The sequence below is a fragment of the Lissotriton vulgaris genome, chromosome 3_1 (genome assembly GCF_964263255.1).
Source record: "Lissotriton vulgaris chromosome 3_1, aLisVul1.2, whole genome shotgun sequence".
NCBI classification, from domain to species: Eukaryota; Metazoa; Chordata; class Amphibia; order Caudata; family Salamandridae; genus Lissotriton; species Lissotriton vulgaris.
Window position 1 is genome coordinate 1,534,460,938 of NC_141689.1, and position 26,704 is coordinate 1,534,487,641.

General features: G+C 44.5%; 1 protein-coding gene across 2 annotated transcripts in view; it reads left to right on the forward strand.

The window, feature by feature from the left end:
• GIMD1 (GIMAP family P-loop NTPase domain containing 1) overlaps nt 1-26,704 on the forward strand; it is a 104,484-nt gene that overhangs the window by 36,702 nt on the left and 41,078 nt on the right. For both annotated transcript variants that reach the window (XM_086962025.1, XM_086962024.1), the window contains exon 2: nt 18,328-18,738. In XM_086962025.1, the coding sequence (XP_086818151.1) occupies nt 18,352-18,738 (387 nt within the window). In that variant the 5' untranslated portion in view covers nt 18,328-18,351. The remainder of the gene's footprint in view (nt 1-18,327; nt 18,739-26,704) is intronic.

Here is a 26,704-nt window from a genome sequence, read left to right on the forward strand (position 1 = left end):
ACTTCATATTTTATTAGACCAATCAGCTATCCTTCCTAACTGGTATTTGGAAGCAGTACACAAGGGTCATGAGTAGTACATGAATCGAGTGCATTGAACGCCTATTATAATTCTCTATAATACGTGGCGGGTTTGGGTACTTTCGGGGCCTAAGTGCAGGGGGATGGGGGTGATGCCTTGCAATGGCACCTTGTTTGATGTGGGGCGAGAGGGAGGTATTGCAGGCAATTTCCCACTCTGGTGGTAGCACAGGGTGGGTGATAGGGGGAGGGAGTGGCGGGATCACTGCAGTTAAAAAATGGAAGAGTTCACACTTGGATATGTAGAGTTGTTTATTGGCTAATGGAATTAGAAATGGAAATATAGCAAATGTAGTAAATGCAGTAAGACCTGTGCAGAAAGAGTTAGGTGAGGAACAGTTAGCAATGCTTAAGGTTGTAACATGCACGTTGGCACTTTAAAACCAGAACGGTGCAATGAAGAAGGGCAATAGGGAGGTGCCTGGTGGACCTGTGGTGACAAAAGTATCCAGGCAAGCATGAAGCCTCCTATACTTCTGAAAGGCAAACATCTGCAGCAAAGCTAGATTATTTTCTTTCTTCGTGTGATTTGGGTCTAATTTGTTATTGTACATGTCATAAATGGCTTTTCAGATCACTCGTTGATAGAGATGGAAGTGACGAGGTTAAGGTAGAAAGGTCTGCTGTGAGAAGATCTTTCAGCAAAGTGAAGATGGAAGACAAACACTGGTGAAAGGGATAGAAAATGAGATTGTAGATTATTTTAAGATGAATGTAAACATGGCTAGAGTGGAAAGTATTTGGGAAGCATTTAATACAATCATTCGTGTCTGTATAACTTCTAGAGAAGAAACGCCTGTCAGAATGCATGACAGGATTAGAATTGGCGTTATATAAGGCAAATGAGGAAGTCTTACGAACAAGGACCCTTGCTAACCAGTTAGCAATCATACAAGCTGGACTGCACATGTAAGATTATTATTATGAGCAAGGATGCATTGCCAATACTGCTTAGCTTAAAAATATCTATGAAGAAAGTGAATATGTGGGGAAACTTTTAGCCTGGTAGGCCCCTAAGCGGCAAACTCAAAATTGGATAGCATCACCCTCTGATGAAGGAACAAGGACTCATATCGCACATCCTGTTGAAATTCAGGTAGAATTTCGCAAACACTGTGAGTCGATATATATAGTGCATGTCAGAAGGTAGATATTTTCTAACTCAGGCATTTTTTTAAGTCATCTCGCTATTCCTAAGCTACGACAAAGACAGGCTCAAGCTTTGGTAGCTTATTTTTCTCTCGATGAAGTTGAGGAAGTAGTTAAATCTCTCACAAATGGAAAGGCCTGTGGCAAAGATGGCTTACCAGCTGAGCTATACAAGAAATTCACATTTCTGTTAAATCCCGAGATATTATTGAACTATATTATAGAAGGGAGAGAAGTGCTGTCATCATTTCGTACAGCAAAAGTGGTCAGCTTCCTGGAAAAGGATAAGAACAGGGAACATGTGAATTCCTATAGGCCCATCAGCCTTTTAAATGTTGACTATAAGATTGTTGTGAAAGTACTGGTCATTCGTTTGAGTAAAATTGTGGGAGAAATTGTCCATCCGGACCAGTGTGGTTTTGTTTCTGGCAGACAGCTGTTCTACAATACAAATGTTTTGACTGAGGCCTTAGACTACTTTCTACAAAAACGATTCCTACCCAGGTTATGCTATTAGATGCCGAGAAGGCATTCGACCTATTTTGTTGATAGACCCTCTTTGTCATTCTTAGGGAATTCGGATTCTCCACTAGATTTATACAGATTATATCTCGACTATATAAAGACGCATCAGTTTAATTAATCATCAATTCTAGCAATATTGGTTCTTGCAAAGTTAACAGCGGTTTTTATAAAACCCTTATCTATAGCTGTTCGCACTGGGTGGATATAAGAATAATGGCCTGACAACTGAGATTTTAGTATGTAACTGTGCACTCAACACTTTCTTACAGAATTTCACTCTCATGTTAATTCCAGGCCTAAGCGTTATTGAGGAATATATGGAGAACATCAATGATCTATATGCACTGAAATATTCCCCTCTGATTAGAAAAATGAAGGCGCTTTTCACAGGATGGGCCAACAAACCCTTATCGATAATGGGCTGTGTTGCATTAATTCGAATGTCAGTTTTACCCTTATGCAATTTCCTGTTTGCGGCAATCCCCGGCAATCTTCAGATGAACTTCTTTACGGAAATGGAGGGAATATTCTCTGCCTTGATATGGGCCAAAAAACACCTACAGTGGCGCTAGACACATAATATAGGCCAGTTAAAGAAGGGGCCTCACCCTCCCTGATTTCAAAGAATACTGCTTTGCGAATTTTACACATTGCTCTTAAAGGTATTTTAAGTCTCCTGGATTAAATTGTATAGAGTGTTTTTTCCAATATTTACATTTTCAGGACTATGAGACCAATGATATTTATGCCTAACTAGATCACCCGAAAAGTTTAGATATAAGATTCTGCAGTGGTCTCTAAAACTTAAGGAACAACTGTTTAAACATTATGATATTCCTGCTATCAGTGGAGTCACCCACGTGGCAGATGTTCATATTGGTTGTCAACCTTTATTAGATCAGTGGCGATTTCTTTATTGGGGCGCGAGGGCGACACCCCCTGTTTGTTTGCCACGTTAAATGTTCAATTAATTGATACCGTTGATTCCATTCTTTTTTTGCCACCGTGCGCCGTATTACCAGGGCAAAGTAAAAAAGAAGTTACATGTGATGGGGTAAGGGGAGGGGAGGGGAGGGGAGGCTTCGCTTCGAGTCTGCTCGATGATTGAAGGTGAGGGCCTCCTTGAGGTGAACTGCACATGTCAGTTTGGACGGGTGCCTTGTTCCGACCAGCCCAACAAGCTCACTTAAACCCTCACCAGGCTCTGCAATGTGGGAGCCCGGGGGATTGTTGCCACAGTCCCTCAGGCTCCGAATGAGCGTTGGCTGCCTCTGACCCAGCCAATCGTCGCACTGCTGGATTCACAGGGGTGGGACCGTGCCTCAGGGAGATGAGGTTGTAACTTGCTTGAGGCATGCAAGAGTCAACTGGAATGAAGGAGCCTGAGGCAAACATAAACTCATCGTGTTTGGGGGTGAGTGTGTTTAAACATTTATTTTAATTAAATTATCCTAAGAGTATTACCTGAGTCGAACCAGGGCATTTAGAGCTGTGGTGTTTTTTCATGCTACTATATTGTTGTACGATATTGTTCAATACTCCATATAAGTGGGCGTTATAAAAAGCAGATTCCTCTGAATAGAAATAACACAATTTTTTATTCACAGAAATCCGTTTCAATAACACCCATTTAGATGAAATAGAAATTCGCACAAATAGTGGATCACTTTTGCAAACACACGGAACAGAAGTCGGTATACACAACTTTCACTTTAACACAGAGCTCTGCATTCGTTTTATGCAACAACGTAAAACCAATACAGGGGGTTGCGTGAAAGTGAAAGAATTGTGTATGCCGATTACTGTTTTCAAAACTGTTCACAGTGATCAGCTATTTGCTACACGCGGTACACGCTTCCATAGTCAGAAGTAGTTCTGTTTGGACTAGGAAGTCTGATCTGACCCTTTGTTCCAGGTCGGACTCTGGCTGTGGCCTTATATTGTGCAGTGGAATGTCGAATCTGGTGAACTCAATTTCACCGCACGTTATCTATCCCCTTCCGCCAGACCTATCTATAAGAAGCTTGAATATCTAGGGCCTCATTTATGAAAAGTGACGCATCGCTGCGTGAAAACAGCGATGCGTCACTTTTCACTGCGCACTCCTTGCGACACCAATGATGCGTCATATTTAATGTATGACGCATCATGTCGCAAGGACTTACAGATACGTCAGTATTTCTGACGTATCTGTAAGCGCAAAAGTGACGCATTGCTGGAGTGTGTCACAAAAGTGACGCAACTCCAGCAATGCGTCCTTTCACATGGGGAAAGCCCCATGTGAAAGGGCTTGCGTCAGTCTTACGCCTGCTGTGAGGCAGGCGCAAGATTTTGACGCAACAGCATCCTAAAAGTGACGCAGTGAAATCTCATAGATTTCACTGCGTCACTATTACGAGGCTTTTTGCGGGGGAACGCCCCCTCTGCATACATTATACCTGACGCAGGTATAATGTGCGCAGGGGTTTAAAAAGTGACGCATCTACCTAGATGCGTCACTTTTTAAATATGGCGCGTCACAAAAAGTGACGCACCAGCGGCGCAAAACTGACGCAAGGCCTCATAAATAAGGGCCCTAGTGTGTTCGGACACCATGTTTACTGGAAGTTTATAGGAGCACATTACATAACACATTTAAAATTGTAATTAATGACTGTGTTTGGACCTTCGTTGCATGATATTAAACAAGCACTGGCGTTGCCAATAGGTCTCGCAGTAGGAAAGTTGGAGCTATTGGTTTTGTGAGTGGCGTTGCGTGTGTGAGTGGCGTTGTGTGTGTGAGTGGCGTTGCGTGTGTGAGTGGCGTTGCGTGTGTGAGTGGCATTGCGTGTGTGAGTGGCGTTGCGTGTGTGAGTGGCATTGCGTGTGTGAGTGGCGTAGTGTGTGTGAGTGGCGTAGTGTGTGTGAGTGGCGTTGCGTGGGTGAGTGGCGTTGCGTGTGTGAGTGGCGTTGCGTGTGTGAGTGGCGTTGCGTGTGTGAGTGGCGTTGCGTTTGTGAGTGGCGTTGCGTGTGTGAGTGGCGTTGCGTGTGTGAGTGGCATTGCGTGTGCGAGTGGCGTAGTGTGTGTGAGTGGCGTAGTGTGTGTGAGTGGCGTTGCGTGGGTGAGTGGCGTTGCGTGGGTGAGTGGCGTTGCGTGTGTGAGTGGCGTTGCGTGTGTGAGTGGCGTTGCGTGGGTGAGTTGTGTTGCGTGTGTGAGTGGTGTTGCTTGGGTGAGTGGCGTTGCGTGGATGAGTGGCGTTGCGTGGATGAGTGGGGTTGCGTGGATGAGTATGAGAGGGGTTGCGTGGATGAGTGGCGTTGCGTGTGTGAGTGGTGTTGCTTGGGTGAGTGGCGTTGCGTGGTTGAGTGTGGTGTTGCGTGGATGATAGTGGGCTTGCGTGGGTGTGAGTGGCGTTGTGTGTCTGTAAGTGTTGCTGTGTGGGTGAAAGTGGCACAGAGCCTTTGATGTGACATTTCAGGTGCAGAGCATGAGATTGATGCAAGGAGCAGGCATGGGAAACAAAACCTTCCTGATGTGAGAGACGATAACGGGTGCATATGCATAGGAGGAGAATACAGGTATATGGCATGTGAAGATATCAGGTGGAAAGATTGGGTAGGGAAGATAATAGGTTCAGGGCTTGCAAGGCATGAGTAGAGTAAAGCATGACAAAATGGTGCAAGGCATGAAAAGAAACTAATGCCAGGTGTGGAAATTGAGGAGTAAAAATAACGATACGGCATGAGATGTCCAGCAAGAGAATATAAAATGTGTGCCAAATTCAGGTGGCATGGGTAGGTAATGTAGTTCAAGCAACTGTGATATAAGTGACATCACAGGCTTTGGTGTGCAAGGCTAGCGAAGGGCCGTCACTGATGTAAGGCTTAGGAAGAGAACATAAAACGTCGAAAACAAGGACAGCGAAGAAGATAGCTGTCTGACCATAGCTGATCCGAAAGTAGCCTTGTTTGCTATGATTACAAGTGCAAAGAATGTGCCGAGAAGGTAGGGAGTGCAAGGCATGATACAGGAAATTATGTGTGCCTTAAACCATGGTAATGTAAGCAAACTGATACAAGTTGATCGGCCGGGAAGCGGCCAGGAAACACAAGTACGGCCGGCCACATAATTAGGGGAGGAGAAGCCGCACAGCACACGCTGGGAGAAGCCCTTTGATGTGCTGTGCGGCCGCGATGCGCGCTCTGTGCTGGGGGAGGGGGGAGGGCCATTAGGAACAGGAACAGATGGCCATGAAAGTGTATGGGCCAAATGCGCGTGCCTGTACGTGCACTTGAAGAAAACGCCACGGAAAAAAGCGGTGGTTTGACTATCCGATGGAGCACATGAATTCTCCCCCATTTCCCATTGCTTCATTGTTTTGTTTCAAATATTTACGCACAAACAAGAACCAAAAAAAAAAAGCGAGGTCATTGAAACCAAAGTGGTCATTCGTCTGCACGTGATCAGATGACTCAAGGGATCTGTTTTTCATTCGTGGCTCTTTTTGACTGTTATTCAAAGAGACTGGCTCTTTCTGTGCAGTTGGCTCGGCGCTTCGTACATCTGCAGTTCAGAACAAGAACTAGTCGGGTTGGGGCGGGAGAGTGAGAGAGTGGGAGGGAAGAGCTGGAAAAGCCCAGGCTCGGCAGTGCAGCATGGCTGTGATTGCGTGGAGAGAGAGGGGAGGTGCTGGTGTGGGAGGGGGAGGCTGTGATTGCGTGGAGAGAGAGGGGAGGTGCTGGTGTGGGAGGGGGGAGGTGCTGGTGTGGGAGGGGGAGGCTGTGATTGCGTGGAAAGAGAGGGGAGGTGCTGGTGTGGGAGGGGGGAGGTGCTGGTGTGGGAGGGGGAGGCTGTGATTGCGTGGAGAGAAAGGGGAGGTGCTGGTGTGGGAGGGGGGAGTTGCTGGTGTGGGAGGAGTGCTGCTAGGGGAGGAGAAGCCTGATGCCGGATGGGGGCGGGAGAGGCTGGGCTTGCATGCGATGCGCGTGCTTGTTCACGTGAACTTCATGAAAACCGCGGGGCTGAAAGCCCTTTGGTTTGACTTGTGTTTTGCCGACATGAATTCTCGCTCCGCTCGATGCGCTTGCGCACATCGATAGGTCGCGAGACCTAAAAACAGAAGCATAGCCAGGCAGGTGTTTCACTGTCAAGCTTTGTGTTTTTTTCTCATTGAAGCAACACAATGTTATTGATTACAGCTTAACACTTCTAAGCAGCACCTACCACTTCAGAGGGCCCCAGTGTAAGCAATCTTTCTCAGATCCCTGCTGCTTTTGAAAAGGGACATATACACAATGAACTCTAAGCCGCCTCCGGCTCATAGAAGACAGCTGGACATTGCTAGGGGTTCACTGACACAACATCGATGTAAAAAATATTGGTGTTAAAAATATTGACTTAAAAATATAGACAACCAAAATATCGACTCCTATACTTAAACAGGTAAGTACAAAAATGTTAACTCAAAAATGTTTGATGTAAAAAATATAGATGTATAAAATATCGAGTTTTATATAAATATAAAATAAAATAATATAGCCTTCTAGCCCGCCGTAGTGGGCTATACCAGCAATTAATGGCCTGCTCCAGCGGTAAAGGCTTGTGACTTTTGAGGGAGCAGGACTTAATAGCCGGTATAGCCCAGCTACAGAGGGCTATAAGGCTATTAGAACATTCTGCCACTAGAGGGCACAATGTTCTAACAAATAAAACAAAGGCCTCTCGGAGCCCGAGGGGGATTAAATCCCCAGAGGCCTTTGTGAAACAACTTTGGAACGTTGCTTTGCGGGCTTTTACCGGCCCGTAGAAGCTCGGTGCACTCCATTGTATTCAATAGAGTGCTCCACATTCCAATGTTCTAATATATATTAAATAAATTAAATATTAAATATAATATTAAGAAAAGAAAATACATTTAATATACATTTTAATAAAAGATAACAAATAAACTTACAAAAAAAATAAACACACAAACATAATAATTTATACAATATTTATTTACTTTATAGAACCATTCTATTTATTAATCGATCCATATCTCATACACTGCTTTGTGCCTTCAACCCTGAGGCCGGCAGCGCTAACACATATCTTAACGGAGAACAAAAGAAAAATAGCAAATCAACATAAAAAATACTCAAAAGCCCTTTACCTCCCCCCTCCCTTCCCTCCCTCACCTCTTCCGCACCAGCCCTACAATGGTCCAGCCATGTTACTCGGGCCAACAATTCTAATCCGGGTATAGGGGCTGAGTACAAGTGTGTTGCACAGGTAAACTTCAGCACTATTCCCCTCAGGAAGGAAGGAGTTGCAAGATTCGTAGGTATTGTGGGCAGGTGACCTCCCGAAACTCAGTTGATAGCATCTGGGTGAATGGAGACCATGGATCCGCATAGTTCTCTTCTTTATGATCTGCCACCGTGGACATTTGTTCCATGGCTAGGGCTAGCCAAAGCTTCTGTAGCCAAGCCAAATGATCCAGAACAGTTGGCATGCCTCACCTAGCTAAAATTACTTGTGGCGCAGCTAATAGCGCAAGGGCCACCTGTCTGCCCCTTAGGGAGCGCAAGGAAATTGCAGTGGATTTGATAGGCCTAGGAGCGTGTACCCTGGGAAGCGCGGGATTGAGGTCCTGAATGCTTTATCTATGTCATCAAGGACTGCCTCCCAGAAGGGTTCTAGTTTCGGGCATTGTCATAATAAGTGAACCAGGGAACCTGTCTGACCGCACCCTCACCAGCATTTTTCGGATCTGCCCTTATCCCAGCTATGAATGCCGCCGGAGTAAGGTACCAGTAAGATAGTACTTTATATGCTGACTCTGACCCTGCAGTGTTATGTGCTGTGTGCTCTATAGTGGATGTCCTCCCACTAATTGTCAGACAGAGCTTGTCCCAACTCTTCCTCCCAGCGCTTCTGCCCTTTGCTCTTGTCACCGTTCTGGCCCCCCGTCAGCAGCGCATAGAGTTCTGATATAAGGTGTTTGTCATCCTGTTTTTGTACCAGTCATTTCTCAAACCCCATTAAATTCCTCAAGACCGCCTCCTGGTATGTTGGCCCGTGACCCAAGGGTGTAGTTGCAGATACTGAAACTCGTCTGTCTCGGGGAGGTTGTAGTCCTGTTTTAATTGATCAAATGGGATCAAACCTTCTGGATCATATAAAGACCCTATGCGTTTACAACCTTGTTCCCACCACCTGTCAAATACTGTTGAGTTACGTCCTGGAGGGAAGTCGGGATTCCCCTTAATTGGAGTCATCGGGGAGGGAAATGTCGTCCAGTTCTTGGTGCATGCCACTTTATCCGACGCTCTCATTGTAAGTATTGTCACTGGAGAGGAATATAATACCCAAGCACTGTGTTTACGCGGGAGCCATATCTCCCTCCAGTTGTTGACTACTGCAACAGATCCATAAAGGACCAGTGTTTTTCTGATAATGGCCGGTTCCATTCCAGAATATAACGTAGAGGTGCCGCCTGTAGGTATCTGTGAATTAAAGGCAGGCCCACTCCTCCTTCCCGTCTCGACCATGCAATACGTGCAAGGACTACACATGGTTTATTACCGCCCCAGACAAATCTATTAATGGCTAGTTGCAAAGAGCAAATTGCTTTCAGGTACCTTTTGGCGGGTACCTCTTGCTATGGGAAATTTGTTAGAGGACTCTCCATTAACTCAAACAAAGGCTTGTGGAGAATTATATATGCAACTAACCGACTTGATGAAGCTCTCTCCAAACCCAAAGTGCTGTAGGGTGTCAAAAAGGTAAGACCACCGCACCAGGTCAAATGCTTTTTCAGTGTCGATAGAGAGGAATATCGCCTCTTTCTGTGATTGGTGTATGACACCCATGAGATGGAGCAGTTGCTTTGCACTGTCCCTTGGATCCTCCTAAGCCCTGCATGGTGCTAACTCTAAATGAGTCATCATAGCCTCTACCGTGCCCTCTATACCATACTATCAGACCTTGGTGCGGAGGAGAATGTGAACATAAATAAAACCCCATACCAAACAAACCCCAATAAGACTTTTCCCAACATAAACTAACAAACATTTGTAACGCAGCAGGCGACAGTTCTTCCAATCTAAAAGGATTTTCGGGTGGAATGAGCCGGTTTCTTTCTTTTTTGGCGAAGAGGTATCTCGAGCTACCTAGTTGACTCGAAAAGAAAAGAGAGGAACTGACTTGCCAGGGGGGTGTCCTCTGGCGCCAACCTGCCCAAGAGCTCCCGGGGCCCCAGTGGAACCGGTCAGGGGGAGGCTGGACGTTCTGGTGAACTGGCCAGAGCTTCAATCATTGCTTTTCTCTTGTTTCCTATCATTTCGAGATCTGGCTTGTAGCTGGCCGGGGCCTTCCAGATCTTGTGCCAACAAGAGTCTTTAATGGTGTCCCTCCTCCTGCGTCTGCTGCTGTATTCCTGGGAGGCCTCCGTACTGAGGCCCAGCACCTCGCGGGCCTCTTTAATGGATTTGATCTGCCACAGCTTGTCTTCGGGTCTGAATATAATGCCAAAAGGATGTCACCATGAGTACAAGATGCCTTTTTCTCTAAGGTGCGTGGTAACAGGTCAGAATTCTCTGCGCTTGAATAGTGTTGTTAAGGAGAGATCCTGAAGAGCAACGTATGGCCCCTGAACTGCACTGGGTGGGCGTTCCTCGCTTGTCGGATGATAGTCTCTTTAATCTAGAATTAATTTATGCACACCAAAATATCTGCCAGGGGTGCTTTATTGCTTTAGGACAGTCCTACTCGATGCACCCTGTCGATCTGTATATCCGAGGGACCCTTGTCTCCCAACACATGTCTGAAGAGAACAAGGACGTACATTAGAATGTCATCCCATTTCGCTTACGATGGTACTCCCTGCATGTGCAGGTAGTTTCTCTTTGAGCGATTTTCTAGATCCTCAGCGGCCCTCTGCAAATCGATATGCTGCTACCTTTGTCGCAGGATCTCTTGCTGCATCATCTCTAGCTCTTCATCTCTGCATGTTTCCCTTTCTTCCAAGGATGTAACCCTGTCTCCTACTTCGTCTAGGTCTTTTTGTACATCTTTGAGGTCCGCTGATAACTGGGATTGCATGACCAGGAAGTCTTCACAAAGAGAGGTGAAAAGCGAAGTCATAAAGACCTCGGTCACCGGAGCATCGGGAGCTTCTACCCCATCTTTATGCTCTTTGTCCCCCACCGAGCTGCTTGCAGGGGTTCCAGCCAATGATTGCTTCTTTAACATGTCCTTCGCCAAATGGTCTTTTTTGATCATGGCCATCACCATGGGCACTGTGCGTGTTGCAGCGTATGCTACTGTGGTTTCGGGGGCAGCAGGTGCTGTTCTTAGACCACAATTTCTTCCCCTTCGACCCCTCCGCAGGTTGTGTTGTTTCCCTCTTTGTGCCAGCCCCATCCAGTGATTAGAAAAGGGGCGCTCCCAGAGGAGTTGGATCAATTGTACAACCTTCCCTCGGGGTAACGTCTTCTACTATACCCCGCAGTTCACCTGTGTATATTGTGCAGGGGTATATGTGCTCTGTGTGCCTGCTCAGCTAGTGCTCCTCTCACCAGGATTCGTAGGTCGCAGTATGGCATAGCTGCAGCTCATGAGGAACACTCCGCTGTCTCTTGCCCCTTTGCTCTGTGTTGCTGAATCTTTACATGGCTCAAGTGTTCTAAGGACTTCGAGCTATTCAGGCCCTGTGTTAGACCATGAAGGGCCCTTTAGGAGGCCCTACTTCGACTTAAAGTCAAGAAGGCCCACCGGGTCACCCAAAGTTCTTGTAGTGCCGCCTGTAACTATCAATTCTTCCCCCTCTCCGCCGGGCACCCAGCCTTCATCTTCACCAGCTTGCTCCTTAGTAAGCGCAGTGGGTGGTCCCTGGAAGGCTATTCTGTTGGGGTAGGCTCCACCCCAGACTCACCACTCCCTTCGGGGGGAGGGGTTCCGCTTATGCCTGTGCTGTCAGTGCTCCTCCACTGCTTCCACCATGTCTCGGGGGAGCCGGGAAGAGCCAAGCACTGTGCCAGTCCGCCACGCAGCGCCCAGTCCTCACCACACTGACTCACCAGATGCCCTCCTCCAGCACTTAAGGGTTTCTCTCCTCTACCGCCAGGCCCTCAGGCCAGGAGCGGATGCGGCCCGGCAGATTGTCCCAGCCCTCACTCACTATCCGGGCGTGCGTAGCTTGTAGCGCGAAAGGGTTCTGTGCCTGGGTGCCAATATCGCACTCTCCTTTTCTGCACCCGCAATCTGTCGAGTTCAGCTCTCCAACTCCTCCGAGGTCTCTGATGTTTCACCCGTGGCCGGACAGCAGCGGCCTGGGGCTCTATCGAGCCGCGAGCCCTGGCGCTCCTCCTTTGTCCAGCGAGACTTCTTCCCTGCACGGTTCTGCAGATCCGGCTCAAAGGGCAAGCGGGATGCACCAAACCGCCGGTGTGCTTGTTTTATAAAAAAAACCTGGCCCGGGCAGAAATACGATGCTTTATGCCGGTGGCGCCGAAGACACTCCGATGTACGTCTCACTCGTCTGCCATCTTGGCCACGCCCCCTAATTATTTACTTTAAAACAATTAATAAACTATTAGTTTTAATTTATGTTAAAAGTTTAAAATAATATAAAAAATAAAAATATATATTCATGATTTAAAATATTAAAAAAACTAAAATCTATAATAAATGTAAACAGTAAACTATTAGTAAAATATTTTAACTTAAATATCCCAATACAATCAGTACAATAGTAGGGAAACTGTTGGATAGCAAAGTTATAAAAATAACTATTCCCACTCCAATGAGTGCAAAACTAGGGTAAGTGTTGGATAGGTGAGGAATTACATTTACTCTTCCAACTCCAGTGAGTGCAACAGTCGGGAAAGTGTTGGATAGCGGAGGGGTAAAAATGACTATTCCAACTACAGTAAGAGAAACAGTAGGGAAAGTGTTGGATAGTGGAGGGGAAATAATTACTATTCCCAGTCCAGTGAGTGCAACATTAAGGAAAGTTTTGGATAGCGGAAAAACAAAAATACTATTCACACAGAAATATTAAAAACGAACCCCTTCGCTGCGGGGGATATTCCCCCGCTGTGTTGGGGGGGAGGGTGGCGCGTGCAGCGCTCACATGCTCATGACGAGCTGAGCTCGTCATGAGGCACGGCGCTCCGTGGCTCATGACGAGCTCAGCTCGTCACGGCCACACCCGTTCCCGTGGAACGCTCAGCACAGCAGGGGAATTATCCCCGCATGCGAGCGTTCCACGGCTCATGACGAGCTGAGCTCGTCATGAGCATTCAAGGGGCTAAAACAATTATCATAATAAATAAACAATATTTTAAAAATAAAAAATAGTAAACATATTAAAATCACATATAATATTAATTACATATAACAAAAATCAACAAACATTATATAAAATAAAATAATGAATACATATAAAAACAATTATTCTTTTAAAGTATAACATATTTACAAACATTTTTTTTAACAAAAACATACATTTATTTATTTTATTTCCTACCCTATAGCACCACACCAATAACAAAAGACTTCAATTTTTTTTATAAAAGGTATTTCCATAATTAACATAATTAATAATGAATTACAAAATTATTGATAAAAAAACGAATAAACATTAATTGACTACTCACACTTTAACACTATAATATCCACAACACATACCTAAATTAAACTATAATATAATAAACCACAATTAAAACCTATTTTCAAATTAAAAACTATTACTATTAACAACTAATAATTAAATAATTAAAATGTATTTAAAACCCACCCTTTAACCCTTTAAAAGTAAAAACAACACAAACAAAATAAACAAATCCCCAAACTAAATATCAAATAATTTACATAATTAACAACAATATATTACTTAATTAAACACAACTAACTTCCCACCCTTTACTACTATAAACACCGCAACACACACCTAAACTTAATTACAGAATTACCATAATTAATTACCAATAAATTATGTAAAATTAATTAACAGCCAATTATGAATTCATCAATTAAAAATAAATTACTTCCCACCCTTCTCACCCTTTACACCTATAAACACCACAACACTCACCTAAAATTAATTACACCATTACCAAAATGAATTACCAATAAATTAATTAACATTCATTAACAACTAATTATGAATACATAAATGAAAAATAAATTACTTCCCACCCTCTACACCTATAAACACCACAACACACACCTAAAATTGATTACACAACTACCATAATTAATTACCAATTAATTAATTAAAATTAATTAACAACCAATTACAAATTCATTAATAATAAATTACTTTACACATTTAACACTATGGCATCTCAATTAAACAAATCTGAATAAAAAAATAATCAATAAATGTAATATAATTAAATTAAATCCCACTCTATTCCCCTATTAAGCCCACAACCCACTACGGAACTAAAAACTCAAAATTCAAATTAAAAAAATTTAATACCTACCAAAAATGCAACACATATATTAAAAATACAAACAGTTCTTATACAAAAAAACATATATTACATACATATAAAATATGTACTAAAATACATAACATTAATTTAAAAAACTATATTTTTAACAACTATATTTTTGCAAATTATAATAAATACTTTAATATTTTTAAAATCGATATTACATACCTTAAGTCGATATTCTTGACGTCGATATTTCTGCCCCACAATATTAATGACTCAATATTTATGCAACGTGATATTTTTTACTCAATATTCTGTCTCTGCACCATTGCCAGGCAATGCTGATGGTTACTGATCGGGCCGCACAGTTCCAAGAGTTCATTCGTGACATGATTTATTTGTGTGTTAATTGGGGCTGAACAAACCATTACAAGATGTCTTTCCTTATAGCACACTCACTGCCACTTCACACTCCCATCTGAATAACTGCTCTGCCTCTCAACTGCAGCAGCAGAGGAAGATACATGCACAGTACCAATGTGTTAATAAAAGTCACATAAAAATTCAATAAATATAGAAGGGGTGGGAGCACACAGCCTCACCTCCCAGCACAGTTCTCCCCTACGCAAAATGGTAAATGCAGTTCACTGTAAATGCTTACTTGAATATTAGCTGTATTACAGAGCAATGGTCACTTACTCCAGTTGCAATTGTGTTCTCTGCAACTGTGTGTGAAGGAGGTACACAGTTGGCAAAATAGTGTGAAGACAAAAGTAAATGAAAATAAGTTGATTACAGATGAGTGGGTGTGTAGTGTGTTTGGGGATAGTGAAGTGAAGGTGATGCGAGGAAGTGCATTCAGGAGTCAGAGAAAGGAGGCTTCTGAAGATGGTAAGATATGCAGATGGACAAGATGTGGAGAGAAAAGGGTGCACATGTCTAACGTAGGATGAGCATAATTGGCATGATTAAGACACTCTGACTACCACTACCCCTTCCAAAGCCTTCATTAATGTTTAATTCACAATATCACAATGTCAGAATTGAAACATTTTATTTAGTCTATTAAACTTCTTGCTTTCTCAAATCTGCTTCAAAATTCACTATTTACCCCCTTATGACTGTTGGGCTCACTTGCTCGCTACAGGGCACTCATCCCAAATGTTTTCGACCCCAACACTTTCAAAAGTTACCACCCAACACTGTATTAGATAAAAAGAAAAACCTCTAGATGGGAGAGTAATGGATTTAGAAATATCTCAGATTTTCTAAGTCTAGACTCCTGGAAAGATTAGACTAAAGTTGAGCCTGCTTTTAGGCGCCATAAAATAATGATGGAATGGTCCTTTATTAGGATAAGATATTTTTTGCATGAACTGGATCATAGAAGAATCTTGACAAGTTTGGATCTGGTTAAAGATTTCATAGAGACTAGAACGCACAGTTCCATTATTTGCTGGGTAACCTGATGAGACAAAAGAAGGGCAATGAGGCATTGTTGAAGGCTTGTGATAATTGGCAGTCCAAAGAGGGCCTCTAGATGTTGATAGAGACCTGGAATAAGATCAGTTACATTTTTCTTTAATGAAGGGGCAAATTTCCATCGAATGCAATTCTACACAAAATGGTTGCTCAATAGAACCCCAGCTTTTTGCACACAATTAGCCCCCAAATATTTGAAAGTTGTTTTAGGTGCTCAGTAGAGGGGGTGGGGCAACTGGACACACATCATCTGGGGCTACCTAAAAATAAATCAGTTTTGGGTTGAGATTCAGGAATATTTCCTCCATACATTGGAAACACACATTTAATGTATGTTCAGTCAACGGTTTTGGGGTATTCTCCCGATGTCAAAATAGAACCACTGCAGAAAAAAAAATATTTATAATTTCCTTAGTAGCGTGATCAATAATTCTCCAAAACTGGAGGTCAGAAGTGATTCCTACTTTCCAACAACGGCAGTCTTAAAATGTAAAACATTAAGGGATTAGAATACCGCTATGCATTAAGGTCTAGAACGCACAACAAATTTCAGAGACAATGGGGGGTGCTAGGATAGGTGGGGTGATAAGAGGGGAGTTTTCTTTATTCTGTATGGGGAAAAAAGTATCATATTAGAAATTAATCAATACGATATCCGGGACAATATGCAATGCATGGCTTTCCATTGGCTTTGATGCACCCTATTTCTGCTGTATCTGGCATTTGTAAATACTTTTTTTCTGTTGACCATCATGATGTAATGTTTTAATGAAATCTGGTTTGTTGGCTGTATGAACTCTTCCAATAAAAAATAATTTAAAAAAAAACGATCTTCCAAGGGAAAGATCCACCTTTGATCCTCATAGTAAGTGAAAGGGAGGTGCTAAATATGTTTGCTAGTTTAAAGGGCTAGCACAATTGCCTGTTCCTCAGACATAACTCACTCTCAGACCTGCAAATTGTTAGGCCGATACTTATAGCAAAGCCAACATGTCACCTTGCTGCTTTGTGTGATAGGGAAAGGGCAGGAATGTGCCTTATTTAAAAGAATACGACTCATTCTTGCCTTTGTTTCTGCGCTGGCACCATTTTGCCGGCCTAGCACGAAGGCAGGCACCATTGCACTATGGTGCAAGGGTATTTGCGTTATAAGGAGGATTGTTTTTGTGCAGGAAGGGGCAACTTCCTGCTCATAAATAATCCCCTGAGGCATTTTCCTCTTTCTATGTGTGCTACAGAATGCAGCCCACATAGAAAGAGGAAGTAACGAAGAGAGAAAAAAAATATATATTTCTCCCCGTTATGCCTTACCTGGGAAGGTGTAGCATTTTGGCGCATTCCCAGGTATATCACTTTTGGTGAATCTGGGAATGCATCAACGTCCATGGATGTTGCATGGGAATACGCATGCAACACCCATGGAATGCCTCAATGGTGCAGAGTAACACGATGCAGCGAATTGTGGCCATGCATGGATTCATATATCAGATTTTGGGCTTGCGTCACAATAGCAACAATGTGCGTAGTGGAAGCGCGATGCAACCACACTCATAAATATGCCCCTTAATGTTTTTCTCAAAGGATAAGACTAGAACTACAATGGATAGATCAATAAATATACGAATAGACAGACACCATGTAAATTAGCTCAATGTAAACTACACATTTGCCTGTGATGTGAATAAATGCACAAAGACCTGTATATTTAGAGATAGAAATGCTCAAGTATTAGGTGCAAATGTACACGACAGAAAAATGGCACCTTATGTAGCAGAATGTTGTCAACAGTAGATGGAATACCCATTCGACTTTTCTTCCCAATAATACTGAAATCTTTGTCAACATTTGTTAACTTTGATATTAAAATACAAAACTCCACCAAACCATCTACTGCTCAAAACGTTCTTCTTTACAGAATGTGTAATAAATGCAAGGAGCTGCCTTCCAGCTTGGGTGGTTGGAGAAAATCAATAACAGAATCAAACAAGCATTGGCAAGCCCAACAGGTCTGGCTTTTTGTTAGGGAAATTGTTTGGGGCCATATTTAACGTTATATGACACATTTCTGTTCTCTCCTTGCGCTGGTTCAAAATGTGCTGCCATGGTACAAGGGTGCCTGCGTTACAGGCAGGATTGTGTTGTGTTAGGGACACCTTCCTGCACAAAAATAATCCGTAGAAGCTTTTTTCTCTTTCTATGTCTGCTGCAGAATGCAGAACACTTAGAGGGAAGGATGAGATATCTTTATTTCTCCTTGTTTCCACTTTCTATTGGGAATGCGTAGCATTTTGACATATTCCAAGGTTTACCCTTCTTGGTAAATCTAGAAATCTAGGAACACTCCAAAATCAATGAGTGGATGTGTGGGAATACCCACTCTCCACCCATGTAACGCCTTCCCACGGCTGAGTTACTTGCGCTGCCTTGTGTTGCTCCAGATTCACCAAGCAAGCAGGGCCACACAAGGTGGCGTTGCGTAGTAAGTCTTACATAGGGATTGCGTTGTCCTTTCGACATCCTGCGTGACATAAGGGCGACAAAATGCCATGATAAATCTGGCTCTTGCTTCGTATTGTAAGTGGTGAACTTAAAAATCAACCCCAACAAAATATAAAGAAGCTGCCATGCTATGAGCAATGTCTGAAGTGCATACAATAATTTTGTGTTTTGTCTTATTACACAGAGGAAGAGAAACTGAAATAAGAGGATGTCAGAGAACAACGAGGTCAGTGTGAACCTTCTTCTAATGGGAAGAACACAAAGTGGGAAAAGCTCTTTGGGAAACAGCCTTCTTGGCAGCAATGAGTTTGAGAGCCGGCTCGCTGCCAGTTCTGTCACCACAAAGTGCCGCCTTCTCAGCTGCCGGATACCAAACTTTGGTAGGCGTCTTGGGAAGGAGCTGGGTCTACGTGCACATGTCCTAGACACACCTGGAGTCCCGCACAGCCACTTCAGCCAGAAGCAGGTGAAGCCGGAAATAGGATCAGCACTACTGCATCACTTCCAGAAGGGACTCCACATGGCCCTGCTCGTCCTGAGAGCTGACCTCCCACTCTGCGAAGAAGATTACCATCACACCCTGCAACTAGTTGAGGTAATTCAAGCAATGTGTATTTAAAGGATCTATGCATCAATTGTAGGCACATAGGGGCATATTTACAAGCCCCTATTGCCACCACAACGTCACTTTTCACGACGTTGTGGTGGCGATAGTGACTTTGCCTTATTTACAAGGCAGTGTTAAGCCACTTAACGTTGCTAAACGTTGCCTTGGAAATAAGGAACCCTTTCACGCAAGACTTAGGGGCCTATTAGGATGACGGGCGGACTTTGTTCGCCCGTCATCCTACCGGGGATTGGGACCGCCCACCATAAGGGCGGTGGTCCCGGTGGGGTATTAGGATGTGCCCGCCACAGTGGCGGGCGCATCCTGAATTTTTAGCTTTGTGGCACACGTTGCTCTCAGCACCGCCCACCACAATGCTAGAAAGGCATTAATGCATTTGCATAAACAAAGCGGCAGACACCCCGCGGTGCCTGCAGCTTTGTTTATGCAAATGCAAGGGGGTACCACAGGTACCCCTCGTGTGCACCCCGCACATCTCCTTCACTCTGGGCGCCTGCAGAGGGCCCCTAGAGTGAAGACCTCATGCCTTTCCGCCACGGAAAGGCATCTGTTTTGGCACATACAAATATGGCTGGCGGTGTCTAATAGACACTGCCACCATATTAAACCTTCTCCGCCCCGGCCGCAAGGCGACCGGGGCATAAAAGCGGCGGGCGGTCTTTTGTCCGCCGCGGTCCCCCCGCCATAATAATATGGCGGGGGGCATTTAGGAGAGGATGGCGGGCGGATTGTCCCGCCAGGCCGGCGGTGACTACCACCAGCCTGGCGGGGGCAATCCTTCCGCCATTCTAATGGGCCCCATAGTGTGAAAGGGGAGGGCAATGAGTGTTGCGGTGGGCGTTCCACAGCAACACCCATTGATTTTGATGCTGCCCCATATTTACAAAAGTGACGTAAATATGGGACAGCACCAAAATTGAGATCAGGGAAAACCTGGTCTTACCCAGGCAAAACGAGGAGCTCGTTTTTGCTGTTTTCAATGTGTGCTGCGTTGTACAGCACACATGGAAACAGCAAAACGCCATTGATTGCTTGCTTATGTGCAGAAAGATGTTCCTACCTGCAAATAAACAATCATTTTAAAAAATTACGTTTTGCAACTTCTATATGTGCTGCATTAAGCAGTACACATAGAAGTTACAAAATGCCATTTAAAGGTTGTTTATGTGCAGGAAGGGGCACCTTCCTGCACATAAACAATCTTCCCCTGCAATGCAGACACCTTTGCACTATGGTGCAAGGGTGCCTGCATTGGCCCTAGATAGCTAAATTAGCGGCAGCGCAGGGGGAAACCATGGCTGCACCATATTGTTGTAAATATGGTGCAGCCCTATGTTTCAAAAGTGGCTGAGTGCTGCGTTTAGCCAAGGAGGCTAATGCCTTGCTCTGCCACTTCCTTTGTTAATATGTCCCTTACTGTCCTATCGAGAGGTGGCCAGGATGATAAAGCAATTGTACTATAGGATGATATGGCAAGAATCATAAGGAAGACAAACTGAAAGCAATCCTCAAAGTACAGGGGAGTGTATGTACATTCCTCAGGACTCTCCAAGACAGACAGGAAATACCTCTAACAGAAGTCTCCCTCTTCTGTTCTTCTTGTCTTCTCGACTCCAAGAAGCACTCTGATTCTCAGCTGATGGAACCCACAGATTATAGGTATAACAACCCAGTGGTTGACTGCCTCCATGAATCTATCCATATAAAGTTCTCAAGCTGTTCCCTACCAGGCTTTTCTGCACTTCTGATACTGTACGATTAAGGCTATCCCAGAAAGTACTATTTTTAAAATGGTGGAAGTTAGCTGAACTCAATATAAGCCCTTCTAGGGCTGGGCTATTCTAATCAGGGGCCTTCCTCTCTGCTGCAGCTGCAATCTAGAGTACCCCCTGGGCACATGGAGCTAGTGAACTGGGGAAAAGGGCAATATCACAGGCTAACTGAACACACTGCATGATTGTGTTGCCTGTACATTAAACATATATCTTTCTTTTCCAGTCCTCTCCTGCTAAAATTGAATGAATATCTTATGTAGAACCCCTCCTCCTTGCTGCTCTCCACCTGGTCCCCAAAGTTCAAGCTCTCATCACCTATAACTCTCCACTCTTCATTAGCTTGAATTCGCCAGTCTAATGCTATGTCCATGCGACACACATGTTTTTCTGTTTGCTCATTGATGCCTTTAACACCCTCCACCCTCCTTTGTTCTTTTGTCTGTGATTCATCAGAGCCTGATCTTATGAACTCACAACATGATTAGAACACATAACTAATGTTCATTCTTTTCCCTGCTCTTCGGCACTTTTAGTTAATGTCCCTTTTGCGCCTCGTTTATTTCTTTATCTCTATTAACTCAGATGTCCTTCTCTTTGAAGTCCATGGCACTTAAGGGAACTACTTTGTCTGTAGATGTGTGCCTTGTAAAAGGCAGAATGCCGACATTCACAGTGGAGTTAGCCAATGGCAGAAATGCCCTGAGAAACTTCCTCATGCTATTTATTATAGTGGGAGGAAGTAAAGCTTTTGACTATCACCACACCTAAAAACAAGCATTTACAATGCAATGGTCTCAGCATTTTTAAAGTTAGAGCTATTGACATTGCTCATGACATTTTTATTTATGTTTTTTTAAAAAACATAAATAAATGGCATTGTCATTTACAATGCCAATAGCAGGGCAGGAGAGCAAGCACAAGCAATGAGAGGGCAGGACAGCAAGCACAAGCAACGAGGGGGGAGAACAGCAAGCACGAGCAACGAGGGGGCAGGACAGCAAGCACAAGCAACAAGGGGGGACAGGACATCAAGCACGAGCCACGGGGGGCAGGGGAGCAAGCACAAGCAACGGCAGGACAGCAAGGGGGGCAGGACAGCGAGCACAAGAAACGGGGGCAGGGGAGCAAGCACAAGCAACGATGGGGGAGGACAGCAAGCACGAGCAATGAGGGGGGGAGGACAGCAAGCATGAGTGTCACGACTGCACAACGGGCGCTTCTTACTGTATGGGTTCCTGCTTTGCCCTGCTGCCGTCAAGCCTCCTCATCAAAAGTAGACGTGGACGAGCGATGAGCCGAGCCAAGGGTCTGGGAGCAATGCAATGCAACGGTCTCGCCTTTGCAAAAGTTAGAGCTATTGGCATTGTAAATGGCACATTTTTGAATTATGTGTTGGTTTTGAAAACATAAATAAATGGCATTGTCATTTACAATACCAATAGCTTAATCTCTCGCAAATGCGAGACCTATTGCATTTGCACACACACACACACACACACACAGCCACACACACACAGCCACACACACAGCCAGCCACACACACACACACAGCCACACACACACAGCCACACACACACAGCCACACACACAGACCAACACACACAGAGCCACACACACAGATGTAAGACTGTCAGAGGCGCAGCACCTTCGACAACAGTTTTCCCAAAACGTTGGCAGAAGAGCACTGGCAAAGCCAAAAGGCGGACAGCAAACTACAGATCTATCGTATTTCCCAATGTTTGTTTAAAATTTGGACTAATATGGAAAACTGTTGGTATATTCTACTTTGACGCATCAACAAACCATGAAAAAAATATTATTTCCTTTTCATGTCTCCACACTATGAATAAGTTAGCATATTCATGGCAGGCAAATTAACTGCACTCCAGGCAATATATAGGACCTTGAAAAATGTGTGTATTAATCCGGTCTCTTCCTCTCGTCTAGGGACTAATCTTCTGCAGTACCCACGTGTGTTTACGTTCGGTCTGCTTATTATTAGATCTTTCTCCTTGAAGTTCAATTAGTGATCAGTGATACAAGTTCTTTTGCAGCATAATCATCTATATAGTACAGTCACACAAGCATGGAGGTACTTAACCTATCCGGTACAGCACTGGAGTATCTGGACTTATCTAGTATTTGCTTAAAAACCTATTGTTCATTTTGCCCCCAGTTGACACGCATGACTACAAGTACCAGAAATGAAAGATCAAACTGGAAGTGAGTCAGCTTACTCACATCTATCATGACAGCCTGAGAGGTCTACAGGGGCAAATTCAAAGCTGCATGCATGAAAATCTCCTTCTGCACCCCCAGGGGACTACATACAGTTGTTTGTTGAGCTCATGCACACTGAAGCTCACTGCACGGAGGTAAAGGCCACGCTGCTGCAGGATCCTACCCCGTTCTTCTTCTGCTGCTAGTGGCCAGCTTTCTCATGACAAGCAACAGTATTGGTACACCAAACTGCATCACTATCTGTCCACTTCTGATACTAGCTCATGTGTCCCTTAACACGTAGCAAACCACCCGCGTTGTTCATCTTCAGTGCTTGATATTTTACATTGCACCCATACTGACAGAAATACAAACGAAATAAAAGGACATCTAGCGTTAGATGAGCCAAGCTCTTCCTGGACAGAGCGATTCAAAGCAACCTGTCCCAGTCCTCTGGCAGGGAAATCTGTGCCCATTGTGGGATGCATGCACAACAACAGACCACCAAGAGAGAGCATCGTAGGGGTCAGGAGAACCGACAATGCACTCGTTCATGGGAGTGATTTAAATGGGCAGTGAAATACGGATACTCACTCTTTAGAGCACCTGTTTACTTGCTAGTAGGGTCATCCTGCAAATGTAGAGCAGAAGTGCCTGCAAGTGACGGGGCCCTCCCCATCAAAATATAGCGCTGGTAGTCAGTACTGACCACATGGGCACTTCAAAAGCAGTGGTTAACGGCCAGACTGCAAGCCACGCACTTGAAGAGGTGCAACAACAGCCCCCGATGAAGAGACCACCGCCACTTCTAAGAGACACCTCACACACTCCAAGGGAGCTCGGATCACTGGTGGAGCAGAGTACAGATGGATGGTGCTCCTCCGGGTGACGGGCAGAGCTCGGATCCTGCGGGCCAGAGCCCTGCGAGAGTTGCAGAAGGTGGACGAGAAGAGGTCAGGAGGGGGTGCATGGGCTTTTCACAAAGCAATGACCCACGCAACTCTGAGCCCGAGCCGGCACATCCGCTCCCGGGGCAGACTTGCCCCTCCCTGGAGTCCCTCCCTGGAATCCACATGTATGAAGAGCAGAATGACCCTTACAGATGCACACGTCCTCTGAAGTCAACAGGTGACAAGTCGTTCAGAGGCAGCCTGCGTGCTACTACACGTGTCGCTCACTGCTGTCCACAAGTCCCACATGCCTACATGTGCAGCACAAGTAGCGACAAGTGCCCATCTTTCTTTGCCATGCGTGTCACTGGGGGTACCTGTACCTCACCCACGGCGCCGCCACACAAACCCTGTGGTTTCCCGCCCTCTACCCTGCTTGGTCACTCACCCCGGGTCATGTCGCCTGGAGCTGCGGGGAGGCGGTTGCCGGTGTCTCGCGGCCCAGGAGGAGGAGGAGAGAGAGCTGCGCCTGCTCATCTGAACACCGGCAGAGTGCGGCCGGATCTGAGAACCAGAACAAGCTCGACCGCCATTGAAAATAAGTGAGAAGCAAACACACTCCCACCAACAAGGGGTCCAAGCAATCCCCCACCGCACCCGGAAATGCGTAGAATAAGTAACATCGAAGTACTTTCATTCCAATGCTTCTAGTAATGATACATGAGAAGATTACAAGTGAACAAATTACAAAAGCAAACGTTAAGTTACATGAGGCAAAAATGACAATTGTGAGCAAACAAAATACAAGACGAAACGACGAAAACAAGAAAAAAGAGGCAGAGTCTGCTCACGCTGCCTGCACGCACCAGTCGGCCCTCTGATTGGTTAATAAGGAACACCAATCAGAGAGCTGACTTGAGCGTGCAGGCAGCGTGATGAGGGGCGTGCTCTCTCCCGATGACGTCAGGGAGAGAAAGAAGAGAAAAAAAACGTTCCTGAATCTGGAAAAGACGGGGCTTAAAGGGAGTGACGCCCCTCTCCTCCAATGGCTGGCCAGCATTTACGAGCCAGCCAATGGAGAAGAGGGGTGGGTTCAAGCCCCCATACTAAGAATCATTAAATCTCTGACCGAGACTGCACAAGCGCAGCCTACAGTCCTCGACCTAATGAGCAATGATCTAGAGTCCAATGGGGCCCTATATTCCCTTTCTTCACTAGAAGAAAAGGAAAAAACTGTTTCCCCACTTTTCTCACGTCAGTGCTGCAACGTGTCACCAGAATTCTTAGTTGTGATGGACAAAGCAACACAGTTGATATCAGGGGTATACCCTCCGGGGTTGCTTAGGGTATAACTCCCCACAATAATTGCATTCTTGGCTTGGTAGCTGAATTGGGGGTCCTAAATCTAGTCTGCTATGTCTGTGTTGGTTTTTCTCATCCTCATTTCCCTAAGAGAAGGTTTTAACATGCAAATGATTTGGATCCAGAACTTCAGGATATATCGTGACTGATACAGAAAAAATTAGTAAATCTGAGGCCCAAGAAGCACTCCATTGAATGGGTGCAGATTTATTCTTTTTTGGAACTCAGAAACATTGTCAGTAGTAGGCTTGGAATGTTGCACCAGTCTCATGTCTTCAAACATACTACTAGCAATGTCTTGTGACATTTTGGTTGTTTAGCATTTTTGGATTTTTACTATTTTCAAAATGCAGATTGTACAGGCCTGAATGTTTTTCACTCTTCGTTCCTCAGTAAGCAATTTTCTGTATGGAGAAATCCCTTCCCTTTCAGTCCACAAGTTTTTGATGTGCTCCATTCCCCTTCCCACACTGGAAGAAAATGTACCCCAGTACTTTACTGGAGCAAATCTCCAACAATTTCTAAGATGGGAAGGGGTCAGACAGGAGTTGTTTTTAATGCTGACGAACGTGTCAGATTGTGGGCATTCTTCAACTCTCAAATATATCATAGTTCTTCCACCCACAGCACAGCCCTTGCACAGAGATTGCTACTGCATAATTGTATGAAGTTGTGATGCACAAATATGACTATTATCTGCAAGGTACCCGCTGTTGGATACTTGACAGGCATACATTTTTGGTCATAAACGTTGCTTTGTGAATTGGGCCCACAGTGAAATGCAGGACGCAAAGAAAATTTCAATGGCTTTTTTTTCTGTTCTTGGGGAGCGGTGAGTGTTGGAGTAGGAGTGTGAAATGGGACAGCCGGTCAAAAGAACACAGCAATAGTCAAGGTATTTTTATGCTCAATTTTGCAGAGCATGTCTGTGAGATAAAAGTAGCCCTGAAAAGTGTTTTAATCCAAGCCCCTTATTGTACTGATCAAGTCCGACCCACTCCAGGAAGGTTTGGGTTATCACACCAATAAAATCTGCAACAAATTTGGAACTTATCAATTTATTTGACGGTACAATTTCCCCCAAAATATTTATTGGATATAAAGCCATGTGTCCGATTAAAAAAACAGCCAGAAAGCTGCACACACAGGTATCCGACCGATTATGTGTGCTGTTTTTTTAGTTGGGAAATTTTAGATTTACCCATAACACCAGCCCCTCTCCAAATCTGACTTACGGCCCTGGTGGCTACTGTGGTTTGGTGTCTAATTGTCCAAGTACTATTTGATTCAAATTGATTATCGAAACTATTGCTACTTATTTTTAAATGTATCTTTTCAAGATTTGTATTGCTTATGGCCCAGGATCATGGTGCTCTGTAAACTTAAAATACCCTGCTGATTTCAGGGCTTTGTCCACTATGACTTGTTATATACATTTTCAAGCATAGGATTTTGTGGCACATGCATTAAAAGTGGGCACCTGACCACGTCTCTAGTGAAGGTTTCATAGAGACATTTTTAGGCCACATCCATTTTAGGCCCCAACACCTTTCCATCCCATTGAAGGCACTACTTGCTGCTGAACTCTTTGAAGCTCTCCTCACTTCACTTAGCTTTACATTCCCATCTCCACCTCTGTTGTACCACTCTTTGCCTACCCTCCCTGACTGCTATTCTCTGGACACG